At 38.1% G+C, this 14434-nt stretch overlaps 1 protein-coding gene across 1 annotated transcript; it reads left to right on the top strand.

Annotated features, from left to right (window-relative positions):
- Nucleotides 1-2230: 2230 nt before the first annotated feature.
- Nucleotides 2231-13620, top strand: LOC118613624 (guanylate-binding protein 6-like; the record flags this gene model as incomplete). The annotated part of the gene is given in 10 exon segments (XM_036236044.1): nucleotides 2231-2337; nucleotides 4135-4244; nucleotides 4447-4643; nucleotides 6038-6283; nucleotides 7205-7485; nucleotides 8898-9110; nucleotides 10165-10267; nucleotides 10602-10795; nucleotides 11658-11853; nucleotides 11856-13620. Coding segments are annotated over 10 exon segments (1769 nt in total), but the record flags the coding sequence as incomplete, so codon positions are not given.
- Between the last annotated feature and the right edge of the window lie 814 nt (nucleotides 13621-14434).

The raw sequence follows: 14434 nt of genomic DNA, 5'->3' as shown, positions 1-14434 counted from the left end.
CCGCGGTGAGTATTGCTCTAGAACAGTGGCCATATATATGCTAGGAAGCAGTGATCACACCGTCAGATCACATCTCTTCCAGGGTCTTCTTAAGGGAGAGCCTAACCCCTTCCACTAAAGAAAATTTAATCATCACCAAATTAATAACTTCAACACCATCCGTCCATAAAAACTCACTCTTTTTGATGAGTAAAAAGGAGTTTCCAACCCTATTGAAAAATCTACCCCATTAGTCTTGATTTCATCCATTTCATCTGTTCAGGAGCTCGGCTCCAGAAATGATACTCTTTTTTATCTTACATTACATTTGCCCTAAGAAATTATAGGGTCATTTCAAGTTGCACACAAATATTGTTCAACAAGTACTGTTTTTAAAAAGAGATGGTAAGAAATATGGACAATGGAATCCCTGCATATTCCACATCTCAGTGGGGCTACCATCTTTTTTTTTTTTTTGATTCATTTAATAGCAAAACTTTGATAAATTATGCCCATTTTCCCTTCCTCCCCAACCTCCTCTTTCTCTGAACTCTCTGTGTACTATAACACATACAGAAGAGTACTTAAACTGTCTAGTTTGTCAGATGTATTTGTAATTTATTTATTTCCACTACTTTACAGTATGCTGTAGTCAGAGGATACAACAATTTATTTATCCAGTTGTTGACAATGAAAACTGGTATCATTTCTAGTTTTTATCCTTTATAAATGATGTCATCATGAATATCCTTGTGTTCATATCATGACGGACATATACATACACTTTCCTTATGTGATACATCAGAAATGGAATTGCCTTCCTAGATAATATCAAACAGCTTTTCAAACTTATGGGCAATTTATTATGCTTAATAGCAGTAATTGAGAATTCTCCACATCCTCATAAAAATTTGGTAAAAGTCTTTTTAACTTTTGATCATTGTTGACTATAGAGTTCCATGTTACTTGCTAAGTTACAAATAAATTTGAGCACCTCTTCGCAAATTTAGTTGCTATTTGCGTTTCTTATATCATGAAGTTTTTTGGTTTTTTTTGTTTTCTATAATGACCTTCAGTTGTACCTATCTTTTCTTACTGGGAGAACTGGAAGTTCAGAGTACTCTACATAAATCAGCAAGCAAGCAAATAGTATCATGATGCAGAAGAGTGCAGACCATCTTGTCTGTGGAAAACACATTGGACGCGGAAATGGAATGGCTTGAGCCATGTTGAACCAACCCTCTGCTATGGATTTCATCACGTCCATTTCTATTCTCCATTAAAATAAGCATTGGCATATAGCAGATGGTCAGAGTCTTGCTCCGTGCAACAAGATATGTCACTCTGAGGGTCTTGGGCATACACCTCACATCCTCTTCCTCCGTGTGTTAATTTAAGTTTTTGGAAATAGAAACAAGCAAGTCTCGCAGGTCTTTTCTGCTTTCCCTTCCATTATATCCCCACTTGAGGCAATTAACAAAGAATTCGCCATTTGCTTGAAAAGGGCAAAAGAAATGAGGAAAATATGGAGAGACAGGAGTAAAAAACCCAGCAGAAGCTGATAGACCAGTTCAGGCCCATGCAATACACATGGGACCCACTGAAGGGTTAACTAAAAAGTGTTTAATGGAGGGACCATTTGCAAAAATATACACAGGGCAAAGGAAGCCAATGGGAGATGGGCAAACCCCCAGATTGTGGCACTAGTGATGGCCAGGGAGCCATTATAACTCCAGTAGCCTGAAGAGGCAAGCAAAAAGTGGATACCATAATGTGGCAATGACCAGAGCGATGAAATGGAGCTACATGAAAGGAGCCGTAACCCAACTTAGAGGCAAAGAGGCACCGGGACACTATGGTTCACCAGGGAGAAGCTACTGGAACACAAGCCAGAATTCTAGCTACTAGTGCTTCCCACAGGTTGAACTCCATCAGAAGCTGGTGGACAAGGGGAGTCAGATAAAAATACAAAAGTTAATAGAGTTTATCTTAGTTCTGTAACATCACACATCTTTGGCCATTGATAATATGAGGTGAATAGGGGACACAAAGTGTTTCTTGAGAAAGTCCTTAATATATATAAAGGTCAGATTGGCTGTTCTTTCTGAAATGAAAGCAACCTTCCTCCCAGCCAGGCACTCACATTTCCGACAAGTTTAAGCAGTATAACTTGTGGGAAGCCTGCGCTATCTGTTGTTACTGTACACTGCTCTATCCTCTTCCTTTACAGGTTTCCCTCTGGGCTCCACAGTGCAGTCTCAAACCAAGGGCATCTGGATGTGGTGTGTGCCTCACCCCTCCAAGCCGAACCACACTCTGGTCCTCCTGGACACCGAGGGCCTGGGCGATGTGCAAAAGGTAAGGCAGAGAGTCTTCCTTGTTCTTGGTACTTTACTTACATTTTAATTTGCAACCTCAATTCAACTTTTAGGATACATTTATGTAAACTAGAAATGCAATTAGTAATAATGAGGTTAAATTCTGTTTCTTTGAATTTACTTTCTTGGTAAACTCAATACTTTGGTTATTAGGGATAGATTTTATTTTTAACATGGAGGGTAAAAGATACAAGTTAACAAATATTTATTGGGCAGCTAAATTGTAGGGCTTTTTGTTAAGTACTGCATATATCTCACTGAATGAAGTAAAGACCCAGAACCTAGTTAAGAAAATAAGAAATATGCAGTGTTATCAGTACAAGGTACTGGGTACAAAAGTGACAACCTAGCTCAGTCTTTCAGGTTGAGGAAAATATCCTAGAGAAGCCATAACTATGGGATCAGTAAGCTTAAGGTGTGTGAGGTTGATGGGTTTGGAAGTAGGACCCATGAAAATAGGGTGTCAGTTAAAGAATCTGCAGAAGAAATTTAGCTGCTCCAAGAACAGTCATTATGGTTTTAGTTCATCTCTGTGCTTGGAAGATAAATTCCTCACTGACTTCTATAAAACATGAGTTAGACCCACCAACAGCATTGTAAATGGGATAATTTCAGTTATTTTGTCTTTATAATGTTAGTTGCAACCTTGTCTCCTTATTTACAGTAGCCTGAGTCTAAAGCGAAAGTAACAGCAATGGGTCTTTGGTTTCCATTACTGCAAATGTAGATAATCTGAAATTTAAAATTTTAGGTTTAATGTACCCGATAATCACCTTGGTGAAAACCCAAGATGGTCTAACAAATTTTAATCCGTATAACCTTTTTCTTTTTGTCTAATTCCATTTGTCAAGGAACGAAAACATACCACATGTAAACTGAAAGCAGCAGACTACCTGCTGCCCTTACAACTTGTAGTGTATTGCGGAGTATTTCTACTTGTAACGAATTCTGTTACAAAGTCACTTATGACTTTCTCTGAATCTCATTTTCAGCCTCATCGTCTACTACCACGCACAAAACCACTACTTCAATCCGATAAAATAACGTAGTAGTAATACCTTTATATGACTTCCACTTTCTGATAATTCTGATTGGCTTCTGTTAGTCCTGCCACCTACATGGCCTTTGTATCTCCACAATTCTACATTCTGTCAGTTCTTTAAAGCCCAGCTAATGAGATTGTATCTCATTCAGACATAATCACTTCTTGCTCTGAATTCACAAAGTACATTTTGGGGTTTTTTTTTTTTTTGCATTTCCCTTTTGTCTTTCACACTATAACATTTTGGTTCCATTCCTGGCAGAGTTTATCATCTTGTATATCTGCCCCTCCAGAAACTCATCTCATGAGAATATAGATGATCATATGGAATTTAATGTCCACACAAGCACATGCAGTCTAGCATTTTGTAGGTGCACAATGAGTAGTTGGTAAATTTAACTGAATAACATTTGTGTCACCAGTAAGCCCACAAAGAAAAAAATTTGTAAAAGGATCATTTCCCACTTATTATTCCATACTTCTGTGTTCCAGACACTGTATTAAATATTTGACAGGTATTTACAGTGTCATTCACTTCTGTTAATAGCTAAACAAACTCAGGTCCTTACAAGGGTCAATGTCAGTACTAAAAATGAGCTTTGAATTGAGCATTGTCTTCATAATCTATGTTATTTGTCTTACTATTCAGTTACAGTACAGCTAACAGAGTGAATGAACAACTGAATGCGTGAGAACAGTAGATGCCTAAGTCTTGTGCTATAATGTACTTTCTAGGGTGACTCTAACAATGACTCATGGATCTTTGCCCTGGCCGTGCTTCTGAGCAGTATGTTTGTCTACAACAGCACGGGCATCATCAACCACCAGGCCCTGGAGCAGCTGCAGTATCCTTCCAGGAAATGAAGCACCACGTGTCCTTGTGTCTGTGGGAATGTAATTGAGATCGTTTCTTCTTTTCTATGACTCAGTTCTCATATTTGAAGAGAAGGGGACACAGGACTAATGGGAATGTTTATAAATCTTGTTTCTGAGTAAGATCTGAAAATTTTGCAGCAAACTCTTCCCTTTCCTTAGCTATAATTCCAGCTATGTGACTGAACTAACAAAACTAATCAGGACAAAATCCTCTCCTGGCTCTGGTAAAGTACATGACTCAGCCAACTTTGTGAGTTTCTTCCCCGACTTTGTTTGGGCTGTACGAGATTTCGTGATGGAGTTAGTGTGGGACGGACACCGCATCACTGCAGATCAATACCTGGACAATGCCTTGAAGTTGATTCCAGGTATCAGAGCATGGCCTGGCTGGTGGAAGGTTCAGCAGGAGGTGGAATCAACTCAGCCCTGTCACTCAGCACTTGCCATCAACCTTTATTCAGATTAGATTGAGGCCCATGTTAGTGGCATATGTGTATGACAGATGGATATGGATTTTGTTGTTATTCTTACTGGAATAACTCCCATGACCAGGGTTGAAGCTCACTGAGGAAATTTAGAATTCAATATTGGACCAAATGATTTAAGAAACTTAAGCCATAAAGAAAAGTTTCAGGATTACAGCTAGTGCTGAAACTTCCTAAGCGTCAAATACTCGTGTTACTTGTTAAGTTTAGAGCTTCTATTTTAGAGCAAAATACCCATCAGTGTGGAAGACAGTAAATATAGAATCACAAAGATACCCAATCACTTCATTTTTGAAATATATTTCATGTAGTCTGTTATACTAACCTACATAGTTACATCCTTCACATGAAAGATACTTATACACTAAAAATTTCTCCAAAGAATCATTGACATAGCCTTCCAGTAAGACTGTTAACTCCTTCTTTTTCTGTTTCTCAAAACATAACCTACACAATATGTTGTCAAGTCAGTGTAATAAGTTTAATACACAGAGTATATTTAGCAAAGATAATGGATGGTACCTAGAAGCATATCCTTTTTTGCTTATTTAATCATTTATTTACTCATTCAAGAATCACTTATTGAACAGCTGACATATGCCCAGAATCTCTCTGTGGAAATTGTCACATCCAATATAATCTGATATATAGAACAGGTGAGGTCTCCAAGTTGCATTATGTTAATCTTACTTTTTCATGATATCTGCTAAAAAAAAATTTCTGCACATATTTATATTGTGTGTATTTTTTACTCTGATCTTTAGAAGTTTTTCTTTACTACTTTAAGTATTATCTGTGCTCCCCATAGTATTTTCCCCAGTAATATCATAATTATTCTTATTTCTATGCGTAAATCTTTTACTCTTACTTTAGAGCCCACATTTTCTTTTCGACATTAGGACTGGAATATCAAGAGTATTTCTGACACTTTTTTGATTAATCTGCCATTCAGAAAACATCTAATTAATAGTCAAGCCACTGGACAACATGAAAGGGCTAAGGAAAGCAATCATATATTTCTTCACTTGGGTTGGATGCCCTTCCTTTTTCCCCAGAAGACTTCCTTCACTTTTAGCTATGGCAAAAAAAATAAAAAATAAATAATAATAATAATCCTATGCTTTGGGTAGGTTGGTATTAAGTCGACTTGCATAATTAAATAAGAGATTTACAGGCAGCCCAGTTACTGTAATACAGAGATCTCTGGAAACGAAAGTCTTTAATCTCCTTGCCTGAAGACTGTCTCATCAGTGATTGCTTTTAATTTTTTTTTTAAGGTGAGGGTCACCAAACCCAGAAATCCAACTTGCCCAGAGAGTGTATCAGGAAGTTTTTTCCAAAACGGAAGTGCTTTGTTTTTGACTGGCCTACAAATGACAAAAAATTATTACCACATATTGAGAAAGTATCAGAAAACCAACTGGAACCAAATTTCCAGGAGCAATCCAAAAAGTTCTGTTCCTATATCTTCACACATGCAAAAACCAAGACCCTAAGAGAGGGACTCATTGTCACTGGAAATGGTGAGTCTCCTTTGTTACAGTCTGTCTCTCTGTGGTTTAGTGTGTATGATGAAGCCGTGATTGCTCTCTGGATTTGTCCATAAATTTCTTCCTTATGTGATGTGGAAAAGTGGATATTTATGCCACACACAGATATGCATGTTTTTTTCATTAAACTTTTCCCATATGAGGAATTACTGAACCTGCTACATCTCATGAAACTAATACACTTATGACATAAACACAAACTGCTGTTAAGAATATATATCTGCATGTGGATGAAACGTTCAATAGGATAAGTGTTTCTTGGTGAGGATACACAAGGTACTTGGTAAATTTTCACCCGGTAGAAATAAATAGCCCCTGAAAGCTCACTTAGGGTGTGAGAAACAAATTTATATATAATCCTATGTACAAGGCTGGATTCATGGACATGCAACATGGGCAGACACAAAGTACCCTGTGCTGAAGTGGGCCCATGCTTGGTTTGATATTTATATCACTGTCCTGAAATTCTGGATTTTTTTTTACAAGGGCCCCCACATTTTCATTTGGAAGTAATGCCTACAAATTACCTACTTTAATTCCCTATAAAATACACTCTTTTTAATTTTATTTCAATGGGAAAAGTGCTCTCAGAAATCCTTGAATATATTGGTTGAGATTATTAATTTAACATCATAAGGAGATGAATTCATGAACCATAAAAGAGAGAGTGAATAGGAGATACAGTGATGTTATTCTAAGGAAGTCAGTTTATAGGGGAGCAAGGAGGAGGCAACAAGCCAAAGCCAAGAAGAAAGATTAGGAGGAAAAGAAAAGGAGAAAAACAAAACTTCATTTCAATAAAATTGTTGTGGTTTTTAGAATGCTGATCTCAAAATCTCTAAAACAATGAATGGGAAATTCCTGTCTGTTCCCTGAATATTATATGTCTTTCAGGGCTGGCCACTTTGGCAATGACCTATGTAGATTCCATCAACGGTGGAGCAATTCCTTGTTTGGAAACTGCAGTGATAAGTCTGGCTAAGTGTGCAAACTTAGCGGCCCTGCAGAAGGCAGCCAACTACTACAGTGAGCAAATGGCCCAGCGAGTGAGGTTTCCCACAGACACACTTCAGGAGCTGCTGACCCTGCATGCAGCATGTCATAAGGAAGCTACTGCAGTGTTCATGGAGAACTCTTTCAAAGATGACAAGTTGGAGTTCCAGACGAAGCTTGCGGTAATATGTCTTAGCATATATCCTTTCTGATTCTTGTCCTTTTGAGATGATGTCTAGACCACCCCATTCTTGACCTTATAGTTCATGTGTTTCTCATTGTAGAAGGAGTTAGATTCTTGCGAGTAATAGGACTCTATCGGCTATAATTGTTCCTTTTTCTGAAAGATCGGTTCTTTATTTTCTATCTTGAGAAAACAAATAACCATGTGCTTAACATCTTGAAACAAACACACATTTATTAGCTCAGAGTTCTTCAGGTCACATCCTAGCATAAGATGTATGGGTGCTACACTTAGTATACCACAGCTGAAAACATGGATCAAATTTGCTAATATTACCATCTGGCAGCTCCATAGAACTCCCCCTCCATCTTTAAGCCAGCAATGGCACATTATATTTTTATGTTGTTTCTAGTCTCTCTTCTATCTTCTGTGCCACCAACCGGAGAAAACTGCTTTTAAAGGACTCATATAGTTAGATCGTGTCCACCTGCTCCTCTCCATTTCTTAAAGTCAACTTGTACCATATATATAATCTAATCACAGTAGTACTATTGGTCATATTCACAGACCCAGGCACTCTGTAGGATGTGAACATCAAGGGAGAGAACTCTTAGAGGAAATCATAATTCTGCCTACTATTGGACCTTCTGCCGGAGCCAGCCTGCTGAGATTGAACAGCACCTAAAAGAGAGGGGTGAAGCCTAAGGAAAAAAAAGAAGACAGAAAAGTTCTTAGGGAGGGCATACAGTCAATGCTGCAGCCTCCAGTTTATTTAGCATAGCCTTTATATATATCTTTTTGAATACAATAGCAAAGCACAGAGTACATACCATAGGAATGCTGACATTTACATAAGTTCCTAAACATCCTTCCCTCAGGGTACAAACATCCTTGCTTTCTGGGTTGTAAAACAGTCCACTATCTTAAAAGGATTTCTTTAGGAGGCAAGCCTCCCCTCCAGGGTCAGTAATGTTTAACTTAACACCCTGCTTCCTAAAACCATTGTTTAAACAAACTCAGCAGCTGCGTACTTTATGGCTATCAGCTCCGTGACTTCTTCAGTGTCTCATAATGGCTCCCAACAACCTACACTAAAATTCGTCTTTGAGTCTGGTTTTGACCATCCTATAGGATACAAAATTTATCAGTTTGTATAGAAGAAAACCAAATGAATTGAAATTTATAAGTACAGGAAAAATATTTCTATCCATAGAAAACCAAGTTTGCAGAAGAAATAGCTACTTCTAGTCACACTGAATTGTCCACTGCTCATTGTCATAGGTGGATCACTGCTAACCCTACTACTGTTAAAAAGAACCACAGAGAATAATGGACTGCATATTTGAAAGTTGCTGGACTTTCCCTTCTAAATGCTTCTTTCCTTTGGATTTCTCCATATTTCTCTGGCAGAAAATAATAGAGGATAAAAAAGGAGAATTCTTGCTTCAGAATGAAGAGACATCTGCCAAGTATTGCCAGGCTCAGCTTAAGCAGCTTTCAGAGACCCTGATGGAAAGCATTTCCAGAGGAACTTTCTCTGTGCCTGGAGGACACAATCTCTACCTAGAAGCAAGGAAGACAGTTGAACAGTCCTATCAGCTGGTGCCCAGTAAAGGAGTTAAGGTGAGAAATAAGCAGAGGGGCAAAGAACAGCAGATTGGGATCAGAGGGTTCTTTTGAACATCTAAAACCAGAGCAAACTTTGTGCAGAGAAAGCAGAGCATGGCAATATCCCTCCATTTTTTAGCTTTTGTATCCACAATCAGTTAGATAATCTTAAATAAATCAGAAATATATCTTCCCAAATATAAAATTTGTTATCAAGAATCTAGATGAAAGAGAATATTCCTTTCATTAATCAAACAATGTAACAGTTTTTGTGCTAGGTATAGGAGATATATATTTAAAGAAAGAACATTGTTTTCAAGAAATTTAAGATCTTACCTGAGAAGGACATACGGTCAGTTGGTTATAGGAGGATAATGGTTATCACACAGGTAAACACGGATGGTTTTGGTGATTATGATGATGGCTGATATACGTTGAGTGCTCACTTCCCCAATCTAGTGTATTCGTAAGTGCTGTGTTTGGATTCTCCATTTAATTTTCACATAATATGAATTAGGCACTGTGGTCATCCCCATTATACAGTTGAGAAATGTGATACACTGAGAAATTAATAAGTTTCACCTGAGAACACACAGCCAGCAAGTGGTAGAGCTGGTAGGGCAGTTTCCTGTACTTGGCAGCCATTTAAATCTAAGAAGAAAGTTAAGGAAATCTTCCTGGCCAAGGAGGAAGGAACTAAAAGTTGATGTATCAATAAATGATATCTGAGTAAAGAAAGGATAAAGAAGCATCCAGTCAGAAGAAAAAGAACATGCAGATATTGCAAACATTGCAGGTTGAGAGTTTGTAGAACTGCACATAAATCTGGTTATCTGTAAACACAGGGTGGGTGATAGTCACCATCATTAGGAGAAGAGACCTAGAAAAGAGGTTGCTATAGAAGATTTTCATGTCTAACTAAGGAGGTTGGACTTTTTATTGCAGCCATGGAAAGAAAAGAACTGCTGTGGGATCCTTAGAAGGATGACGAATTTACAGTGTCCAATTTCCAGTTCCACTGAGCAATAATTTTCCTAGCAAGAGTCTGTGCTCTTTCTTGTTTCCTCAGGCAAACGAAGTCCTCCAGCACTTCCTGCAGTCACAGGCTGCAATAGAGAGATCCATCCTGCAGGCAGACGAAGCCCTCACTACTACAGAGAAGGCCACACTAGGTAAAGAGCAGGACTCAGCCCATGTCACGGTGATTTAATTCCCGCAGTGCCCTGTGACAGGTGTGAGAGGAAAACCTTCCTGAACCAAGTAGCTTCTCCTCCTTCTGTGGAACAACCTAGGTAAACCTGAAAGTAACCAAAGAGTGTTTGGTTGCTCATTCAGCCATCCAGTGCCATTCCATCACAATCTGAAACATGTTTTGCTGGTGTGGCTAGTAGGAGTATTCAGAGATCCCTCCCTGACATTTTAAAGTCATTTCAGTCTTTTAGCTTAGAAGGGCACAGCTTGGCATAATTGTCATTTTCTTCCCTCTGTAAAACATGTGAACAACAGCTGAGCGTGCCAAGAAGGCGGCAGTTGAGAGGAAACTGGCACTGCTAAGACAGGAAGTAAAAGAACAGGAGGAAAAAAGGAAGGCTCAACAGAAAAGCTACAATGAAAACATGGCCCAGCTGAAGGAGAAGATGGAGAGAAAGGAGAAAAAGCTACTGGAAGAGACAGTAAGAATACTAGAGCACAAGCTGAAGGTAAGTTTGGGTGTGGCTGGGCACTCTATAAATGACAGTACCTTGTTTCCTCAGGAAGGGAAGGACAAAAATGTAAAGTCATGTATCCAGAGACAAATCCAAAGACCTATGATTCAGTGAAATGTCAAAAAATTCTAGATCATTCCGAAGCCCTAAATCTATAAGACTCCGTACCTTCTGTAGTATTAGAGTTTGGTGGGTACAAATAACATGTCCCAGGCGCCTGAACTGCAGTATGTGGTGATTCTAGGGTCTCACCGTGACCCCAAAGGAATAGGACTTTAGTCCTATTATTTTTAGGCTGTTGGACACAACCATTAAAGAGACTGGATATAGGTCACTAAGGTCTGAAATATCTGATGTGCCTGATGTGAAGTATGGGATGTTGAAATTCTAACATTTACTGCAATAGTTTCCAGATCTGACTGATTTATTCTATACACCCAGAGTACCCTGAATTCTTTGTCCCAACCTGGATTTGATTAGCCAGTGTTCTAAAGAGTCCGCAGTTCCTGTTACTTGTTACACATTTGTGGTCATCCTCCTCAGTGGAATTGAGAAATAATTAGAATTAAACCTCCATCCTCCCCAAAGTGCATTCCTAGGTCTGGAATACATTCCTGGTTGAGCCGTCAGGCCACTCCTCTTCGCCCCCTGTATGATGGCGCTAAGCAAGCATAGGAAGTTATAAACCACGGATTCTCCCACTACCCAAGTCAAAATGTTTAGAAATATTAGATAAACTCATCCGAGTGCATGTAATTTGGTAGAGAAATAAAATATGTGCTTCACTGTTGCATTTGTTAAATACAAAGTGCTGATAATTGGGGATTTTCAAAAGAGAACTCTTTCCTCTCTACAGTTCCAAGAAGAACTACGTACTGAAGGATTTAAAAAGAAACATGAGGAGATGATTGAAGAGATAAAGCAACTAAAAGAAGATTATGAAAGGTTGAAAAGAGATTCATCACAGAATGTTTTAAGAACCTGTCGTATTGCAGGCACTTCGTTACAGGGAGTATGCTTCACTCTTAACGTAGTCGGTCCAGGGATAGGATGTTCCCTCTCTGTTTCTGCCTTTATGAAGAATATTTAAAGGGTGTCTTATGTTTTAATAGCCTATCGCCGTGTCTTATTTTTGAAGTATGTGTATCATGGTGGGTTCATCTAAGAAAACTTTAAAAAATAAAAAGTGATTATAAGAATATCAGGGCATGATATCCAAAGTTTAAAAAAAAAAACCCTTAATTTTAATTTAAAATTAAATCTAAATTTAATTTAAAACCTTTAATTTAATGAAATGCAAATAATTTAGAAGATAATAATTCATTCATAAAAATATCTTAAGCAAAGTAAAATGGCAAATGAGAAGATAAAGAAAACATTGGCGATCTATATTCGAGTTGTGGAAATTATTTCTTTAAGCTGTGATGAGCCCTATTAAATCAGTGAGGAAAGAACAACAATCATATTTTTTAAATGGGCCAAAATATAAGAATATAAACATGTTTAACTTCACTGATTATAAAAGATGTGCAAAGTAAAACCAAGAGGTACCTGTGTCACCTCTCGAATGTTCCAAAAGAACAGTATTGATAGAATACTATGTTGGCAAGAGTTTGGGGAAATTGGCAGTCTCTCCTATTTGCTAGTGAGAATGCAATTTGAGGCAAATCCATGTCAAAAATTGCAAATGCAAATACTAACCTAGCAAGTCTACATTCAGGAATCAATCTTATAGATTTGTTTACCCAAGCTGAAAATGATACATGTAGTGGTATATTTGTTCCAGGATTATTGTAAGTCCAAAAGACTGGGAACAACTTTAAATTCCCTCTGTCAGATATTGATACAGACAATCCCAAGATGTACTTACAAAGGAATACTCTACAGTCACTAAAATAAAATGAAAATGTTTTAACATGAAGAAACCTACAAGTTTTATCTTAAGTGAAAAAAAGATGCAGATCGTGTGTAGAGTTGTACCACCAAATTTAGAAAATAATGAATATGTGCATATACGATCATCTGTCTGGAAAAATATAAAATAAACTAGTATCCATGGACACAACAGGAATGAATGCTCATAGTTGAGATGAGACATGAAGATAACTAACCTTACATTGTATATTTTTCTGTGCCTTTTACGTCTTGTACGGGTTACTAGTTATTCAAGTGTAAATAAATACAATTATCAAGATCAAAATTGAATAATAACACATGAAAGGGCAAGTCTTCATGACAAGATCAAAGTATTTAATACTACTAGAAATACCACAAGTCAGCTCAACTGGAAGAGTCTACTTACTACAGCAGAAAATAGAAATGACAAGAAGTGCATCTTGATTTTTTTGTCCGTTGAGCCTCTCAATACGGCCTTGGAATTTTAGACTTTAATTTATCTTCAGATGTAAAGTCCACTGAGATGACAACTGGAATGGTCTTCAAATTCCCCCCCCCCCACTTTTATAAAAATGGAGATTTAGAAGGAAAATATTTTTCACGGTCAGCTCAACATTTTAGGAATTCTTTTCAGCAGTACAAAGCTTTAGACTCTTCTAGCTAAAATGAGTTTCTTGTCGTTTCACGAGTCACATGTATTTTCTTGACTCTGGACATTTGCACACAGGACACAGACTCCCTTAAACACCCCGGCTCCTCACTTTGTACCCTTTTTTTGCAAGCCTCTGTTCCTCCTTACCCTCTGCTATTTCCTGATTTCCTGAGATTAGATATAGCTTTATTCTTGCACTATTATTACGCTATGACATCTATGCTATTATAGCACTTTTACATAATTGCGAAATAAAAACGACCTGATTATAGCTGTCTCCTTTACTGCCTCATGGTCTCATGCATTTGATGATAGTCATCATTGTATATTTGGCTCCCAGCACAAAGCCCTCCCTGTAAACACGGGGTGTTCAAAAACAAGGGGTGAACATGTGCACGAGCTGCCCCAGTTACCATTTCCTTACTATATTAACTGCTCTCTAGGTTTAGGAACCAGAGCATCAGGGATTTGCAGATGCAGAATGGACACGAACACCTGTCTGAACCTGCTGCCCTCTTCTCTCTGAGGGACTGGCCACTTCCTGTGCTCTGGGCTACTCAAGCTTCTCTCCCATGACCATTGCCCAGCAATGAAGTGACTACCTTTGTCTCACTGTGCAATTAAGACATTTAAAATAGTAAAGAAAAAGTGGTATCTGGTAAACTTCTCATTTAGAGCATCATCATTCCATGCATTCAAGGGGCTTCATTTGAAATAAAACTATGCTTTTGATGTGAGGATTTCATGGAACATGATACCCACAGGTGACGGGGATAAAATCTACAGGGACAGCTCTGCTTTCTTAATGTCTATGAGTTCATGCCCAGTTGCCTTCCATTTTCCCCATCCAAAGGCACTGGAATGAGAAGTCCAGTAGCTGAACCTGTCCCCAGACCCACTGGTATCATCAGATGAATGCTCCAAATACTGCAAATTTGGATAGAAGTCTGCTTCCCCATCAAATCTCCAAACACACATGACCAGCAATACAAATTAGAAATAGTTAATACAAGAATGGTGAAGTGAAATGATCACAGTTTAGAGAAAGGAAGATATCAGGAGTGAGGTGAAGAGCGATAAAAGCA

This window comes from Rousettus aegyptiacus, unplaced genomic scaffold (genome assembly GCF_014176215.1).
Source record: "Rousettus aegyptiacus isolate mRouAeg1 unplaced genomic scaffold, mRouAeg1.p scaffold_m13_p_1, whole genome shotgun sequence".
Taxonomy (NCBI): domain Eukaryota; kingdom Metazoa; phylum Chordata; class Mammalia; order Chiroptera; family Pteropodidae; genus Rousettus; species Rousettus aegyptiacus.
Note: the sequence above shows the minus strand (reverse complement) of the source record. Positions and strands in the feature narration are given on the sequence as shown.